Genomic DNA, 18,084 nt, shown 5'->3' with positions numbered 1-18,084 from the left:
CGAGGGTCTATTCCAGGCCCCTCCCCTGGCTCCTGGTGGTTTGCTGACCATCTCTGGTCTGTAGGTGCCTCACCCACATCCCTGGCTTCCTGCTCAAGTGAGCTTCTCCTGTGTGCATGACTGTCTCTGTGTCCAGATGTCCCTTGTTTATAAAGACAGGGTCATGTTGGATTAGGGCCCATCCTAATAACCTCATCTTAACTCGGTCATCTGCAAAGACCCTATCCCCAAATAAAGCCATGTTCATGAGTACTGGGGGTCAGGACTCTCAGACAGGGTTACGGTGCAATCCATACCAGTCCCAAGTGTGTCGTGTAAGGCACCCACCCCTCCCCCACATCCCCACCAACCACCCGGACAGGAGAGAGAGGACAGTGTTCAGGATCCTTCCACATCCCGTGCTCTGCCCCCTGTAGAGGCAGCCACCTTTGTGGGCTCGGGCCCAATTCCTGGGAAGCGGGGGTCCTCTCTAGGCAGATCTGGAGCCGAGCAAAGAAGCGTCTGTGGGTGTCGGGAGGTGTGGAGAGCAGCCGGGGCCTCTGCCCTGCTTCTGGGGCAGACTCTGATGCCCATGGGCACAGCGCACACGGGAGGTGGCAGAAAGGCCTGGAGCGAAGGGAGAACTTGAGACAGCTGGAAAGGCAGCTCCAAGTATCCCCCTTTGCTCAAAACACTGATGTAGGCGGTGGTTAGGAACCGTTGAAATAATACTGCTAAGGCATTCCCCAAATTATATAATAGACATTGAAAAGACTTTATATGTTCATGAAAGCCCAATACAAAATTTTCCATACAGTTTGATTTCAACACATACACACACACACGTTTGAAACATCTTTATTGATATATAATTCACATACCGTATAATTCATGCATTTAAACCTGGCATTGACTTTTACTACAGTCGTGATCAATCGTGTGACATTTCATCACCCCAAAAAGTAACCCACACCCCTTAGCCGTCATCCTCTGAGTCCCCCGCCCTAGACAACCACTAATCTACTGTCTCTATAGTTTGCCTACATGCCTACCTTTCATTCAAAATTAAAAGGGAACAGCAGACAGAGAAATGACTTCCACTGGTGAATGGCAGAATTAGGGGGTTAATTTTATTACCTCTTTATTTTTTAATATATTTCTAATTATACAATGAATGTGAACTGCTAAGAATCAGAGTGGGGGGAAGGATTTTATTTTAAAAATAAAGAGAGGACTACCTTGACATTTTTAAGTGGTCCTTGTGGATTATTTGGAAAACATGCCCAAATCACAACCCTGTTTTATCAGGGGAGAAAGTGGGTCTGAGTCCTCAACGACTTCCTTCACATGGGCATTTTGCAAACACGACTTGGTAGAAGTTGGAAGTGCATGCACTGTACTTTTTTTTCCACTGCCTTGGATTTCCCGAGACCTGCCCTGCTCCCCCTCCCACAAACCTTGTGTCCCCTTCCCCAGGGTCTTCCCGTCTTAAATCAGGTGACCTCTGTCAGCCCTTAACAAATTGTTGGTTGGCTCAGGTGAGAGGCCCTATAATTACACCACATCCTTTTGCCTCTTTAATAACGTTGGAGACAGAGTATAATTCTGTGAGGGGACAGAGGAATATATAATTTAGTGTCCTTTTCCTGAGCCAGCGTGAACTCCGTGCGTGTAGCATCTTGCACGCTTCAGGGGTAAAAAGTGATCTGTTGTGTGAGTGAACGTGTTTGGGGAGCAAAATACGTTCTGAGTCCAGCCAGCCACCGGAGCCTCTTTGGATGTGTATCCGGCGTGCTGGGGACACGTCACCTTTCTCTGATGAATAGACTTTTCACTGGAGGGAAACCAACTCAGCTGGGTTGGTTCATGAGACACACTGATCCTGGCCACTGAGGCAGGAATTCACCGTCGCCTAAGCTCGAAACCCGGACACCATCCTTAACACTCCTGGATCCTCCGAGTCTCACATCAGCTCAGCTGGACCTGGGCTCTCTGCTCGGCCTCTTTCCCACAGTCCCCTCCGCCGCTGCCCTGCATGTTCTCACCGGGGCAGAGGCAGCAACCTGGTGGGAAAGGTTGCCTCCTTCCTGCCCCTCCTGGCCTCCTTCCACTCTGACTCAGGTCCAGACAGTGCACCGACCCCCTCACCTGGCCAGTCTCACACCCATGTATCCGTGCGCCCCGCCTCCAGCAGCCCCACATTCTCTGGGGTGTTAGAGCCCCATCCAACTTTCATCTGGATTCTATGGACAGAACACAGGTGGACACGTGAGTGTCCTACAAGTAGAACATGTAACCATGTGTGTGTGTGTTTCTAGGAGGAGGGTCTCTGATTTTCAGAAAATTCTTCGAGAGGACCTAAGGGCCCGCAGGTTTCAGAACCTTGGTGTTTGGATGTGTTCCTCCCCTTTCGTGTCACCTCTCCACCTGGTGAGCTGCTCTTGAGGACCCTGCTCAGATGTCACCTGCTTTCTTGCTCGACACCCGTCCCCTTCTTAGTGTCCCCAGGACTCTGCTTACCGAGCACTTCCCTGGCTGGGATTCGTTTATTTGGCTGTGCTAGGTCTTAACTGCAAGCACACGTGATCTTCAGTTGTGGTGTGTGGAATCTAGTTCCCTAATCAGGGTTTGAACCCAGGCCCTCTGCATTGGAATCATGGAGTCTTAGCCTCTGAACCACCAGGGAAGTCCCCTAGCTGAGATTTCACTACTCATTTACATACCTCTTCCCCAACTGGACCACGAGCCCCTGAAGCTGAGAGCTGTCCCTCTCTGCCCCGCCTCCGTGCGGAGTCTGGCATGTGTCAGCTCTTAGTCTACACTGGTGGAAGAAAGAAAGAGAACGTGTTCTCTTGGAGAGCCCTAACTTTGTTGGGCGATGGGACTGCCCTGTCTAGTTCCCCTTCAACAGGCTAGCACCCGTGGATTTTCTCCCTCTTGTGTGTTTGTAGATGTTTACACTAAGAGGTTGAAGGCCCAGCTGTCCAGCATTTCCATGAAGAAATCAGACTCCCATTTGCCGTGGGAACTCACTAGACAAGCAATGATTATTAAGTCACCTCTTGACAAATTTTGAGCTCTTTGTTCTTTTCTTCCTCCCGTTTCCTTTCAGATTGATGCACTGAGTAAAAGAAGCAAAGAAGCTGAGGCAGCCTTCTTGAATGTCTACAAGAGATTGATTGATGTTCCAGGTAAGCCCAGCACTTGCAGCCCATCTATGGGCATTGTGTCTGGTGAGTCAGTGGGTTTCTGATGGAGCTGCCATGTTTAGCTTTGGTTTAAAATGCTGCATGTTTCACAGAGAAGAAATAGAACCTGTGTGTGCACTATGCAGATGCCCTGGATGTTCACGGTTCTGGGCTGACCAATTCCACGTTCAGGAATGGCTTCGATAGGGCACCTGGCATGCCTTGCTCCTCTCCCAGGTCATCCAGGGAATCAGTGACCTCTGGCCAAGTCTTTCACTTCATATCAAAGGGCAGGTGGTAACCCATTTAACTGCAATGTGTAGGAGATGGTTCTTCTTTTGAAGGCAATAAAGAGCTACAATTTTAATAATGCTTGCTACTGCATTCAGAGAAAGAATGGCTCCTTATTCCTTATTTTAGAAAAGCAAGATGGAATTTAGAGCCCCCACTGGTCCCATCAACCCTCTGTCCCCAGGTGGTACACTCAATCCATGGGGAGGTGATAGATACAATCACACGGGTCCCAACTCAGTCCTGAAAAGACTTAGATCAGAAAATGAGCCACTTGAATGCCATCCTCTGCTGACCAAGGAAACCAAATAACCACCACCCTCCCCACCCCGCCCACTAGAGCTGCAAGCTTGCCCTCATTAGGAATCCTGTGTGCATCACCAACACAGCTAGAACTGCCTTAACAAAGCAAAGCAGAAACAAGTCTCCTTTGTATCTGTATTGTATTCTAATTCAAGTCCACTGAGGGCTTTGTGTCCCCTCTGGAAGCCAGAGGCCACACCAAACTAGGAGCAGGAGAACACACTTAGACACTTGGGACAGGGAGCAGGGAGATCCAGATGCCAGGGTCTCGTTATGCGTTCTTGACCACATCTCTTGTTCCTCTATGAACCTCAGTTTTCCCATCTGTAAAATGGAATAAGGTGGGGAAACAGCCTAGTGATGGAGAGGGATTGCCTTTGTTCTAACCCTTTTGCTATCTCAGGGGTTTATCCAGCTCTTAGTTCCAAATTCCAGCCTTCCAACTGTGCCCACCTGGGGTTCCCTGAGTGCTCTGACTGGGGCTCATGTGAAGCCTCCCCCACGGTGAGTGAGTCACTGGTGTGCTCTTTCCCAGGCAGCAGCAGCTTGGTGGACCCACTTGCGTTTTCTTGTGCCAGTGCTAGTTCTGTGTTAGTGACTTAGTTGAAAGTGGGCCAGCTTATTTTGCCTTTTGCCAGAGACCCAGAGAGCCTGCAGCTCTTGTTTCCTAAATAACCTACACTCTTTTAAAAAAAAAAAAGTCCAGCTCGTCCCCAGGTCCTTGCTTAGTGAGGTTTCTCCACTGGGAAGCCACTTGAACAAGTCGTTGGGTTTCTTTGTCTGCAGTTATTTTCCATCTTCACTGCCTATTGATAGAAAAGAGACCACTTTTCTCATCAGCACTCCTCTTTGCCTGAGCAGTCCTTCTTCATATACATATATAATTTTTATGGAACTTTGATCATGAGTATATAGTTATATTCTGCTTTTTCCATTTAATGTTATCCCATCATCATTTTCCTTGTATTGGTGATATTCTTCATAATTATCTGTTTTGGCTGGCAGTTTTAATTTTAGGTGGTATGAGCAAATAATGTTTGATGTTTTCTATAATAATAAGAGTTCATCAGAGTACATTTGCATGCCACATAGATCGCGTTTACCTGCCTCCCAGGTAGTTCTTTCTTACAAATGCTGTGGCCTGACACATCTAACAAGTACTTGAAAAGCAGGAATGGAGCTTGGCACTCTCAACCTGTGTTTTGAAGTCTGCTTGTCGCTCAGATGAAGTAATAGTGTGGCTGAGGCTTGCAGGAAGGGCCTGGTCAATAGCAGTGCATTTATTGATGGTCAGTCACATATATGGGGAGAGTCAGAGGGCGTTAACTGTCTGTGGGCTCCAGGCTTCAATCCAGCCAAATCAAGAAACTTACGTGGGATGTGTTAAGTTCTGGTTTCAAGAAACAGCTTGGACTTCCCTGGTGGTCCAGTGGCTAAGAATCTGCTTGCCAATGCAGGGAACATGGGTTTCATCCCTTTTCCCAGGTTGCACTAGTGGTAAAGAACCTGCTTGCCAGTGCAGATATGGGTTCAATCCCTGGGTCAGGAAGATCCCCTGGAGGAGGGAATGGCAACCCACTCTGGTATCTTTGCCTGGGAAAATCCCATGGACAGAGGAGCCTGGCGGGCTATATAGTTCATGGGGCCACAAACAGTAAGATATGACTGAATTGACTTGGCACCAGGAAGATCCCACATGTCTCGGCAACTAAGCCAGTGCACCACAACTGCTGAGCCTGTGCTCCAGATCACTGTGCTCAGCATCTGGGTGGTACTTAGCACTCAGGGTTCATCAAACCAGCACATGTACTTCAGAGGCCTTGGGTTATTGTGGCTAGTACTAACGTCCAGAATGTGTTGGGTTAAGTAGCTATCCAGCCAGCATCCCAAGCTCCACACACCCAGCCTCATGCATGGAGCAGGGGACCCCCTCTGCCCCAGCCCTTTCCCTCCCCGAGTGGTGCAGCTCTGTTGTTCAAAAGAAGCATTGGGGTCACCCAGCTCCTCCCTCTTCTCAGCTTCCACATCCGAAGTCCCAAGTAGTGTTATTTCTCCTTCCAAAAACCTCCTTTAGTTCAAAGACACTGAGTAAACATTTAAACCATAATTGTCCTGGTGTGTCCCCTGAGCAGCTGCCACTTTAAGACCTCGTGTTTACCTCCCTTCTCACTTGTCAGAAACATCCTGCTTCTGTGACCAATGTGTGCTATCTTTCCCCACTGCTGTGCCCCTTGGCTCCATGGAGCAACCCCGCAACCCCGTCAGCACTGAGGACGCTGTCCCCTGGCACGGTGCTGAGCACCAGGGATGGAGCAGGGAGCAGGTGGGACAGACAGCTTCCTGTTCTTGTGGACTCGAGAGTCTGGTGGGAATGTGGGCTTCCAGAAGTCATCACACAGATCATTAGTGAATTTTACGTGTGAGCAGTGCTCTGAAGGCAGAGCCCTCTGGGCAAGAGAGTGTAGATGGGGAAGGATGGGGCAGGGTCAGAGGTGGCAGTGAGCCCCAGGGAGCAGGAGGAGGAGAGGGGTGTGATGAGAGTGGCCACGTACCGTATCATCCACACCGGGACAGCATCAGTAGTCCAGGGCCCTGCGCGTCGTCGAGCTGAGTCAGGGAATGCCGTGACTCAGGAGGGAGGGGCTCAGGCCGCTGGAGCAGACCAAGGGTTCTGGACTTTGTCTCACAGACAGACCATTGATGGATTTTAAACAGAGAGATGACGTGATCAGATTTGCATAATGAAGAAGTCAGCCTGACTGCAGTGTGGAAGCAGATCAGAAAGGGGTCCCAGGTGGTACGGGAAGGGAGAGGTGAGGTCACTGGGTTTCCGCTAGCGGGGTGGACTTGGGGAGGAATGGACAGTGGAGGAAAGCTACTCAGATGGCCCTCGCCCAGGGCCCAGTTAATGCAGGGTTACTTCATCATCTCTAAATGACAATGCTGTTTATGTAGTTCTATCTGGTTTACAAAATCAAAAGGAAGACCAGCGAGAAGTGTGCCAAGTTAGCCTCCAGTCACCAATTCTATTATCGGTTCTCATTATTGTTCTAGTTGAATGTGGTCTTTGCCTTTCTTGTCAACGTCATGGCAGTAGTAGTTTTATATTTAGATTCATAAAGTCATAGCTTTACATCATCAGCCTAAATGGCTTCATCTGTGACTCTTATCACAGATTTTATATCATCGTTTATATGATCAACATACAATAGCTTACTCTTGCAAATATTTAAATTTTTTTATTTTAATAACCTCTGATAGGGATTTATATTAATTTGCTAATGGCCACTCACATGAGGAAAAGAATCATAGCCTCTGCCAGCAGCGTGACTTGGAGAGGACACCCAGGCGAGGCCCCAGGTCAGGGAGTCCTCAGCAGGAGACTCCCTGAGCGGGAGGCCAGCATGCTTGTACGCTGGAATCTCTATTTGTGGGTGAAAGCAGAGGTCAGTGACTGTCAACCACACTGGCCTCAGCAGTGCAAGAAAAAGTTCAAGGTGTGCTGTTCCCAAGTCATACTTACACACTCCCTCTGCCTACATTTCCGGCAGCCACGTGCCAGGCCCGGCACCACCCACCCAAGATGCAAATGCGGCTGAGACGCAGCCTCTGCCCTCCCTTGGGTGGTGCGAGACCACGGATCGTCTTTGAGAGAATATCCCACAGTTAAGCCGGTGAAGTTAGGCAGCCTCCTTCCCTCTCTGTAATGGAAGAAGAAGTAAATGTCTCTGCTCTTAAAGTGTGACCCTCTCAGATAGCTGGGAAAATTCTAGAATGACCTCCTCTTAAAGGCCCTTGCATAACTGGAATTTTTACTGTGTTCTGAGCAGAGTTATCATGGTATGCATAATCTGCCAGGAATTAACCTCGCGTGGGTGACTTCACTTTTGCTTCTTGATACTTTTTAGATTCTTTACAATGAGCTCGTCTCTATCTCTACAATCGAGGTGGGGGGGGGGCAGGGTGGGAGCATACATTTATAAAATATTCAACTCTCAATCTCAGTTGCTGAATAGCCCTTAGTAGCAGGTTAACCAGATGAGAACGTAAGCAGTAGTGGGTGGAGTATTTGTCCACACTTAATAACTGGTATAAAACATAACTGTGCCTTTTCAGTCCCACAAGCATCTCTGCAAAGGTGTTTTTTTTCAGAAGTTCCTGGAAAGAAAAGTGTTGGAGAGCTGGGCAGCGGTGCTGCAGAACTTCTTTGCCCTGGGTGCAGAGTCCATTGGCAGAGCCTTTGCTGGTTCTCATCATCTTCTGGGTTATCTCTGGGCCCCTCCCACCCCAACGCCAACAGAGAGTCATCTCTCAGTCCTTGCTAAGACCTGGTTTGGGTCTTATAGACCCAAAGCCTTCAGATACAAAGGCAGTGCCCAGAAGGGTTGGTTTAAGATTTAAATCTTAGGGAGCCTATGATGAGACCCTTGTGCTCAGGCGTGTCTGACTCTGTGCAACCCCATGGACTGTAGCCCACCAGGCCTCTCTGTCCATGGGATTCTCCAGGCGAGAGTACTGCAGTGGGTTGCCATTTCCTATCATTACCTGTGAGATAAAACACTCACAGACTCAGGAGACTCTGCTGGCACTCAGTGCTTCCTGACTGGCCCGGCTCACCTTTTTCCCCTCGGATGACTGGCCCGTGGTCAGAAGTAGAAAGTGTGAGTTTTCAGAAGTCTCGAAAGGGAACCAGCAGAAGGGAGCCCGCTTTGGAGGCTGCTCTGTCTGCAGCACCCACACCAAGATGCCCCTGCTCCTGGGTGCTGCTGCTTCAGGCCGGCGGGAAGTTTCCATCAGGATTTAAGAAAACCGTCTGTGCTGGAGAAGGTCCCCATCAGCCTCACATCTGAGGATCCAGAAGTAAAACAGGACCATCATCCATTCTAAGAGCTGCTTTTTAATTCTTTTCTGTAAGAATAACAGGGCTTCCCCAATGGCTTAGCAGGTAAAGAATCTGCCTGCAACGCAGGAGACAGTGGACACGCAGATTCAATCCTTGGGTCATGAAGATCCCCTGGAGAAGGAAATGGCAACCCACTCCAGTATTCTTGCCTGGAGAATCCTATGTACAGAGGAGTCTGGCGGACTATAGTCCCTAGTGTCGCAAAGAGTCGGACACGACTGAGCAACGAAACATGCACATAAGAATAACAGAGTGAGCCGGTCCTTTGTGCCCAACAAGCTGTTTTAAGTGAAGACTTGCTATCAGTTAAAACCAGGAAGCACTGTTCAGTCTTTTTTCCTTTCTTTTTTCTTCCTGTCTATCCCCTGATGAAGGATGCACAGTAAGACTCCTGGCCAAAAAAAAAAAAAAAAAAAGGCAACAAAGTCTTATGATCTGTTAGAACTACCCCCTTGCTTCTCATACCAGGCTTTTCACCGACATGTATCTTGGTGGCATTTTGAAGGCCATGTGATGTGGCCACTCCAGCCTGCTCCTGGGAGGCTGCTCCAGTCCGGGTCTTCTAGGCTCCCAGGGTTGGCAGCAGCCCACGGGTGCCCAGGTCCCTCCAGAGAGAACTCTAACCTCGGAGCCTGATAGTAGGAGCCCCTTTGTTTTCAGGTTACCTTTCTGAAACATCTCCATTCACACTTGAGACTCAACCACCGGCTCCACGACAGGACAGGAGAGGGACGGGGCCTCGGCCGTGGGGTGAAGCTGTGGGTGGCAGGTGCCCCCAATACCCCTGCTGGGCTGCAGGACCAGAGCTGGTCCGAAGGGGCCAGGGGCTGGTCAGGCTCTAACCAGTGCTGGGGTGACTGCAGCTGGAAGAGGTTCTCCACCCTCCTCGACTAGCCTGGAACAAACTTGGGGCCCAAGGAGCGGAATGTTTGCAAGCCGAGCAAGCAGCTGCACACGCGCTGAGGAAAGGCCAGCCTGACAAGATGGGCATCTGAGGCGCTTGCCGCCCCATCTTCAGGATTCTCCCTCTGGACTCCTGTCCTCATCCCCCAGCCCAGCGGGAGAACTCACTGGTGGTGACTTGGTGACTTAGCTTGCAGTGGGGGCGGGGGGTGGGGGTGGCGTCTTCCCCCCTCTGCTGTGACTGGGGTGGTCCTGGCACACGCGCTATCTAGACAGCTTCTCATCAGTTGCTCATCAGCATGCTAATTGCTGTATGACTAATTATGCCCTGAATTCCAGTTGATTTTCTTAATGAGACAGCTGGGTTAATTATGTAATCGTATGATTACATTAGCCCAGAGTGCCCTGGCGGAGGGGAACGTCTGCTGCGTTCTGATGTCGTCACAGCGTTGGCGCTCACGGGCCGCATCCCCCCACTCTTCTGCACACAGGTGGACTGGGGTCCAGGGGGTCAGTCTGTGCAGTCCCTCACAACAGAAGCAGCCAGCATCCCGCTGCCCTCCTGCACACACACCCCAGCACTCCACTGCCCCACGGAATCAGAGCCCTGATTCTCAGCCCTTCAGGCCCCCTCCCCTCATGTGGTTGCGGCACCCTCTTCCTCCTCCCAGGACGTACCTGCCCCAGAGCTGTTGGTGTGACAGTGACCAGGGCATCCACACCAGTGTCCCAAAGTCCCTGCAGAACCATGCCGGTTATTCTACATAAGGTCAGAGCTGCCCAGACGGGCCCCACCCTTATTCCCAGCATCCCCCTCACAGGTGCTGTTTCACACCTTTCTTCAGCCCTGATCTCCACACACCTCGTATTTCACTGAGAAGACACACATGCTCAGAGGAGGGTGGCGTCTCCCTCCACTGGCCAGCTCTTTATCTGAGAGTCCACTGTGCCCACAGAACCCACCTACCCTGTTATTCTCCTCTTCAGACCCTTTCTCCCTCTGCAGGAGTGTGGGTTCCCCAGACTCTCCCTGGGTGACTCTGACTCTGTTAGGCTTGCAGATGCCATGTGACCACAGGAGAGCAGCTGGTCCCCCACAGCACTACCTCCCACCAGAAATTAGATGACGTCTCCCCCCCGCCCCCAACTCCCCGCCACCAGAAAGTAGATGACATCACCATGCACGCAGTGGCTTTGGCCACAAAGGCAGGGGTCAGCCTGCTCTCCTTTCCCTCTCTCACACCTTAGAGCCGATCTATCAGTGAGTCCTGCTGACCTGGCCTCCAGAATGCACCCCAAATCTGACCACTCACCCCGTCAGCCACCCCTAATCCAAGCCTCTGTTACTTCTCACCACCTTGACTCTACCTCCTCCGTCCATCCTTTCTACAAAGTCCACGGTCTGAGTGGTCTTTGAGCTACTTTTGTTCATGTCCCCCAACAGTAAAAAAAAAAATTCAAATTTGTACCCCCCAATATATACTATTTATTTATTTAAATGATGTACATGTGTCATTACAGCAGTGTATGAAATACATTGCCAATCATGTGCTAAAAACAGACTTTAAAGGATGTGATGAAGACTCAAAAGGACTTAAAATTTACATTTTATTAGCAGTACAAAAAAACATTTTGCTCTCAGTAAAAATATATGTATTTTTAAATCAACCTCATTAAATAATTTCACAATTTGTATGAAAATACAAAAAATCCTCTAATAGCCAAAGCAATCTTGAGAAAGAAGAATGAAACTGGAGGAATCAACCTGCCTGACTTCAGGCTCTAACACAAAGCCACAGTCATCAAGATAGTATGGTACTGGCACAAAGACAGAAATATAGATCAATGGAACAAAATAGAAAGCCCAGAGATAAATCCATGTACCTACGGACACCTTATCTTCGACAAAGGAGGCAAGAATATACAACAGAAAAAAGACAACCTCTTTAACAAGTGGTGCTGAGAAAACTGGTCAACCACTTGTAAAAGAATGAAACTAGAACACTTTCTAACACCATACACAAAAATAAACTCAAAATAGATTAAAGATCTAAATGTAAGACCAGAAACTATAAAACTCCTAGAGGAGAACATAGGCAAAACACTCTCCAACATAAATCACAGCAAGATCCTCTATGACCCACCTCCCAGAATATTGGAAATAAAAGCAAAAATAAACAAATGGGACTTAATTAAACTTAAAAGCTTTTACACAACAAAGGAAAGTATAAGCAAGGTGAAAAGACAGCCTTCAGAATGGGAGAAAATAATAGCAAATGAAGAAACGGACAAAGGATTAATCTCAAAAATATACAAGCAACTCCTGCAGCTCAATTCCAGAAAAATAAATGGCCCAATCAAAAAATGGGCCAAAGATCTAAATAGACATTTCTCCAAAGAAGACATACAGATGGCTAACAAACACATGAAAAGATGCTCAACATCACTCATTATCAGAGAAATGCAAATCAAAACCTCAGTGAGGTACCATTACACACCAGTCAGGGTGGCTGCTATCCAAAAGTCTACAAGCAATAAATACTGGAGAGGGTGTGGAGAAAAGGGAACCCTCTTACACTGTTGGTGGGAATGCGAACTAGTACAGCCACTATGGAGAACAGTGTGGAGATTCCTTAGAAGACTGGAAATAGAACTGCCATATGACCCAGCAATCCCACTCCTGGGCATACACACTGAGGAAACCAGATCTGAAAGAGACACGTGCACCCCATTGTTCATCGCAGCACTGTTTATAATAGCCAGGACATGGAAGCAACCTAAATGCCCATCAGCAGATGAATGGATAAGAAAGCTGTGGTACATACACACAATGGAATATTACTCAGCCATTAAAAAGAATTCATTTGAATCAGTTCTAATGAGATGGATAAAACTGGAGCCCATTATACAGTGAAGTAAGCTGGAAAGATAAACACCAATACAGTATACTAATGCATATATATGGAATTTAGAAACATGGTAATGATAACCCTACATGCAAGACAGAAAAAGAGACACAGATGTACAGAACAGACTTTTGCACTCTATGGGAGAAGGCGAGGGTGGGATGATCTGAGAGAACAGCATCGAAACATGTATATTATCAAGCGTGAAACAGATCGCCAGTCCAGGTTGGATGCATGAGACAAGTGCTCGGGGCTGGTGCACTGGGAAGACCCAGAGGGATGGGATGGGGAGGGAGGTGGGAGGGGGGATCAGGATGGGGAACACATGTAAATCCATGGCTGATTCATGTCAATGTATGGCAAAAACCACCACAATATTGTAAAGTAATTAGCCTCCAACTAATAAAAATAAATGGGAAAAAAAATAAATCAACCTCATTGAGGCATAGTCTATACACAATAAAACACCTGTTTTGTGTACAGTTTGATACAATGGCCAGTCAGACAGTCAAGATACAGAACATTCATAACCCCTCAAAAGTTCCCTCACAATCTCAAATGCCAGCAACCTCTGATGTGCTTTCTGTTGACCCAGGTTAGGTTCATCATTTCTGGAGTTTCACATAAATGGGGTCCTTGGGTAGGTACTCTGATGCATCTGACTTCCTCCACTCAGTGTGGTGTTTTGGGGGTTATTCATCCACGTTTATTGGGGAGTGGTGTTTCACTGTGTGGATGTATAACAATTTGCCTTCGCATCCACCTGTTCCTGGACTTTTGAACTGTTTCCAGTTTGTGGCTGTCGTGAATAAGCCTGCTAAGTGTTCATAGACAGCTGTATGTGGACGTTTGTTTTCATTTCTCTTAGATAAGTAGCTAGGACTAGAATTCCTGCAGCATAGGGTGGGAGCATGTTTAGCTTGATAAGAAACCGTCGAATGGTTTTTCCAAGTAGTTATGTCATTTTAGCCCCCTCCCCCAATACGTGTGGGAGTTCCAATTGCTCCCTGTCCTCTCCACCATTTGCTGTTGTCAGCGCTTTAGGTGTTAGACATTCTAGTGAGTGTAGAGCATATTTCGTAGTGATTTTAACTTGTGTTTTTCTCAATGACTGATGATGCTAAATTTTTATTGACATGCTTTTGAACCTTCATAGAACTTCACTTCTAAGGCATCTGTTTAAATCTTCTGCCCATTTTTTTTAAATGGGTTGTTTGGCCTGCTGTTGAATTCTAACTTTTATATAGTCTAGATACAAAAGTCCTCTGTCAAATATATTCACTGCAAATGTTTTCTCCCAGTTTCTTGTCGTATAAAAAGCAGAAGTTTTTATTTTAATGAAGTCGAGCTTATTATTTCATTGATCTGAATGTCTATCCTTATGTTAATATTATAATATCTTGACTCTTGTGCCTTTTTAGTCAATTTTGAAATCCGATTATATATAAGTCTTTACCTTTGGTCTGTTTTTTTCAAAATTGTTTTGGTTCATTGAGTTTCTATGTAAATTTTAGACTTGACTTGTCAATTTGTACAAACAAGCCTGCCGGGATTTTGATCTGGTTTCCACTGTATCTGTAGATCAATTTGAGGGAAATTGACAACACTACTGAGTCTTCCCAGAAGTCTTCTTTTATCTGGCTTTTAAGATTTTCTTTTTATTCTTCTTTTCAGAAAGTTGACTGCTTATTGGTGTTCTTTGCATTTATTCTGCCTGGATCTTGTTGAGTTTCTTGGATTTGAGGTTTATAACTTTCTTTGGAAATTTTGCCACTTCTTTCAAATACATCCCTCACCACTTTGGGGAACATGTATGTCAGATTGTTTGTTATTGTTTCACAACTTGCTGAGGTTTTAGTAACTTTTTTTTTCACTCTCTTCTCTGTGCTTCTATTTAAGTAGTTTCTGTGACTATGTCTTTGGATTAGTTCTATGGTCTTTTTTATTTTGCAGTGTCTAATGTGCTTAAGCCATTATAGGAAGTTTTTTTTTTTCATTTCAGATATTCTAAGTTCTAGAATTCTATCTGGCTCTTTGTAGCTTCTATTCCTCTCCTTATTATGTTCATGTTTTTCTTTAATCCTTGAACATGCTTATAATAATTGTTTAAGTCTTTGTCAGCTACTTGCATTATCACTTATAATTTCTGGTTCTGTTTTTAATAACTGATTTTGATTGGATGTTGGACATTTTAATTATTAACTGGATTTTGTTGTCTTTCTTAAGAGTGTTGAAATATTTGGGGCAGGCAGTTAAATTACTTGCAGATCCACTCAATTATTCAGAGACATGCTCTATGCCTTTGGGGACAGGTCCAAACTAGCCTTGACTTTAGGGTTAGCTTAGCCCTCCACTCTGGTGTGGCCCTTTGGTGTCTTCCACTGAACGTCCTGGCTGTTCAACAAGCCTCTCTTCTCAGGCTGGTTGTAACTCAGAAGCCTCCTAACACTCTGCGAACTCTAGGATTTGTTGACTTAAACCTTCCTTGCAGTTCTTTGCCCAGCCTTGAGGAGTTTCACCTGATGCGTACATATGTACCTTATCTTTTAGAAACAGATTTTAGATTATTCCTCTGCAGATTTCTCTCTTTCTCTGCATATCTCCTTCCTTTCCAGTGCTCTGCCCTCTGAATTCCAGGTACTTCAGCCTCTTGGTCTTCTGAAATCTATCTTCTCAATCCAAAAGACCATTATGCTCTGCTTGGGTTTCCCCCTTGCCTGTGCTGCAGTCCAGAAAGTATTTCCTGGCAGAAAGTCAGGGTGATCATAAAGCTCACCTTACTTGTTCCGTCTCTCAGGGATCACCATCCTGCTCTGCTGGTTGTTCAACGTCTATAAATGGTGGTTTCATTTAGATTGCCTAGTATTCCAGTTTATGGCCAGAGGTCAGGTCTGGTGCCAGTTAATCTGTCATAGCCAGCAGTGGAAATCTCTAAGTTTTGTTAATTTTGTTCTTGGTTTCAATGACTGCCATAAATGGCTGGAAAAGATAACTCACAAAGATACATAAAACCAAACCAAACCAGTACATTATTAGCGATCTTTACAAAAACATGATTTATACCTTTGAAAGCTACATACCAGTTATGAGAAAATATTAGTTGAAGTTCAGGTAGTAAATTTTTATTTACCCTGGTATTCAATTTTTCTTGCTAACTAGTCGGAAGATACTGTATTTTTTTATATCATCAACAAATGGGTTTGAAACTCCTTTTGATAAATATTTCTTCAGGTTTGAGTTAATTGATAATAGGTAACATCTGTTGAATATTAACTCCATGCCTGGCTGTGTATACACATATTGTGGTGATTAATCCTTACAACAACTTAATGATATTGGCACAATTATTATGCCCGCTTTATAGATGAAGAGAGTAAGATATGGAGATATTAAGTAGCTTCTCTAAGGTTGCACATCCAGTAACTGGCAGAACTGAGATTCAGTAGCATGTAGTATGGCCCACACTCTAAACCGTTTCTCTCTACTCCCTCTTGTTTGATATGAGGCATTGAGATATTTTTTTGTAGACAATGTTGTCTTTGCCCATAAGTTTATGTGATGATGGGAACATTTCCAAATATCCACTTTTAGAATGCTGTCTGTAGATGAGTTTCATTCAAGAAGCAGTTCCCCCCCCCCTACTAAGTATTAAAACATCACATTTACTTTGAAGACATAGATTATGTGTTTATATTTTTTTAAATGTCTACTAGGCAGCATATTACTGATAGCCATCTGCCACTACAGAACAGGGCAGCTCATTTAGAACACTTAGCTTTTTAAAAGAAAATTGTATAACTCATCTTTAAGCTTAAAACTCCTAAATACTTTGCAACTAGAAAACCAACAAACCCTTTCATGGCACGGCAGCTTCCCTCTCATGCCTCAGTGGCTCATCTTGCGAGAGTCCTATTCTCTGAGGGCTTTGTCCGTCACAATAGAGTTGAACCCACACTCAGTCCCTTCGCTCACGTAGACGCCATTTTTATGAGACTGACACACCGCCTGCTGTGCAGCAGGGCATCTCCAGCGCAGTAATTTCAGCTCTGAGATTCAGTGCTATTCTTCTTCCCATTGTCTCTCTCCCTCTCTCTTTTGTTCATATCTTTCTGTAAATCTTTGCGCTCAGGGCTCCCGCTCTGGCCACTTGTCCTTTGCCACTTCCCCTTCCTTTCTTCATACCTCGCCAGCTTCTCTCTGGCCGTGCATATGCCTCCTCACACTCACCCCTGGACCTCTGCATAGCCCTTCCCTCTACCAAGAGCCTCCACGTTCTCTCCTCTCCAACATCCGGATCTCAACCCCAGGGTCACCCCCTCAGAGTCCTTCGCTGTCCCTCTGTCTCCAGGGCCCGTTCCCCATTCTCCACACCCTGTCTCCTCTCATCTTCACACTTGGCAGTCCTGAAAACACCCTGTTTGGTTTGGTTTTGCTGTCTGTCTGTCTCCCACGCTTCAGTAGAATGTCAAGTCTTTGAGAACAGGCATTTTGTCTTGTTCACGGTCATGTCCCCCCAGCACCTGGCACAGTACTGATGTCTTAGTGTGTGTGCGTGGGTGCCAGCAGTTGGACTGAACTGTTTCTGTGGCTGCACCTGGCCCTCCCCTGCTTCTAGCTCCATGCTGTTCCTTCCATGTGAATTTACTGCCCCAAAGTCTCCACAGGTCTAAACTCTGGCTCTTTAAAAAAAAAAGTCTAATTTTCCTGGTTTCTCCATCTGGAAACGGTCTTCCATTTGGCCCTCTTTGCTTTATATTTGTTGTTTGTGAACATGGTTTATCTCTGTGAGGTTGGGCCTGCCTGATTCACCTGGATGTCCACCCCAGTGTCTTACCCAGAGCAGACAGATGCTTAGGACAGACTTGTTATATTAGTACTTGAAGAGACAGTATAATTTAGTTGGCTGCTGGAACAGGAAGCAGAAATCTTAATTAGACTTTTGCATACCTGTTTGCCTGGCCGACTTCTCTCCTCCCTGTGTTCCCTGAGTGAGACGCCAGCGCCTGACACACGGCAGGGCCCCCTCCCCACCAACCTCTGGCTGTGATGGCTAGAATTAACAAGATAGTGTCCCATGTACTTAGGCGGAGGTGCTGAATACATGCAGGCGACGGTCTTGTTGTTTGTTATAATTGCATTCTTTGAGTCCTGTGTTGCATAATGAGCTATAGCATGCTTCAAAGAGCGTTTCAGGAATGAGCTATGAGATGGCTGTAGAACACTTTGCAAGTTTGTTGCGTCGGGAGCATGGCAGCGGCAGTGAAGCGCATTGACTAGGAGGTGGCAGGGATTTCGTGTGTTCCTGTTCCACAGATGGGTGTGTGCGCTCACCTCCCCCAGACAGTTCCCTAATGGAGCTGCTGAGACGGGCGGCTTGTGACGTTCAGAATAAGACCTAACAATACTTGTGTGGGGTTTAAATGGCATTGGAAATCATTAACGAGACAAAAAGCTATGATTTCCCCTAGATTAACATGCAGGCTGGGGTTTGGCATGCCGAAATTCATTGTTTTGGTCTCTAGCCCAAACATGCTAGAGTCATTATATTGTCATGTGGTAATTAGCTGTTCCTTTAATACAAGTAATAAAAATTAAGCCTAAGAGGTACTTT

General features: G+C 46.4%; 1 protein-coding gene across 3 annotated transcripts in view; it reads left to right on the top strand.

Annotated features, from left to right (window-relative positions):
• CUX1 (cut like homeobox 1) overlaps positions 1 to 18,084 on the top strand; it is a 347,872-nt gene that overhangs the window by 186,863 nt on the left and 142,925 nt on the right. For all 3 annotated transcript variants that reach the window (XM_061153495.1, XM_061153494.1, XM_061153492.1), the window contains exon 4: positions 3,092 to 3,170. In XM_061153495.1, coding sequence (XP_061009478.1) covers positions 3,092 to 3,170 — 79 coding nt within the window. The remainder of the gene's footprint in view (positions 1 to 3,091; positions 3,171 to 18,084) is intronic.

This window comes from Dama dama, chromosome 10 (assembly GCF_033118175.1).
Source record: "Dama dama isolate Ldn47 chromosome 10, ASM3311817v1, whole genome shotgun sequence".
NCBI lineage: Eukaryota > Metazoa > Chordata > Mammalia > Artiodactyla > Cervidae > Dama > Dama dama.
Note: the sequence above shows the minus strand (reverse complement) of the source record. Positions and strands in the feature narration are given on the sequence as shown.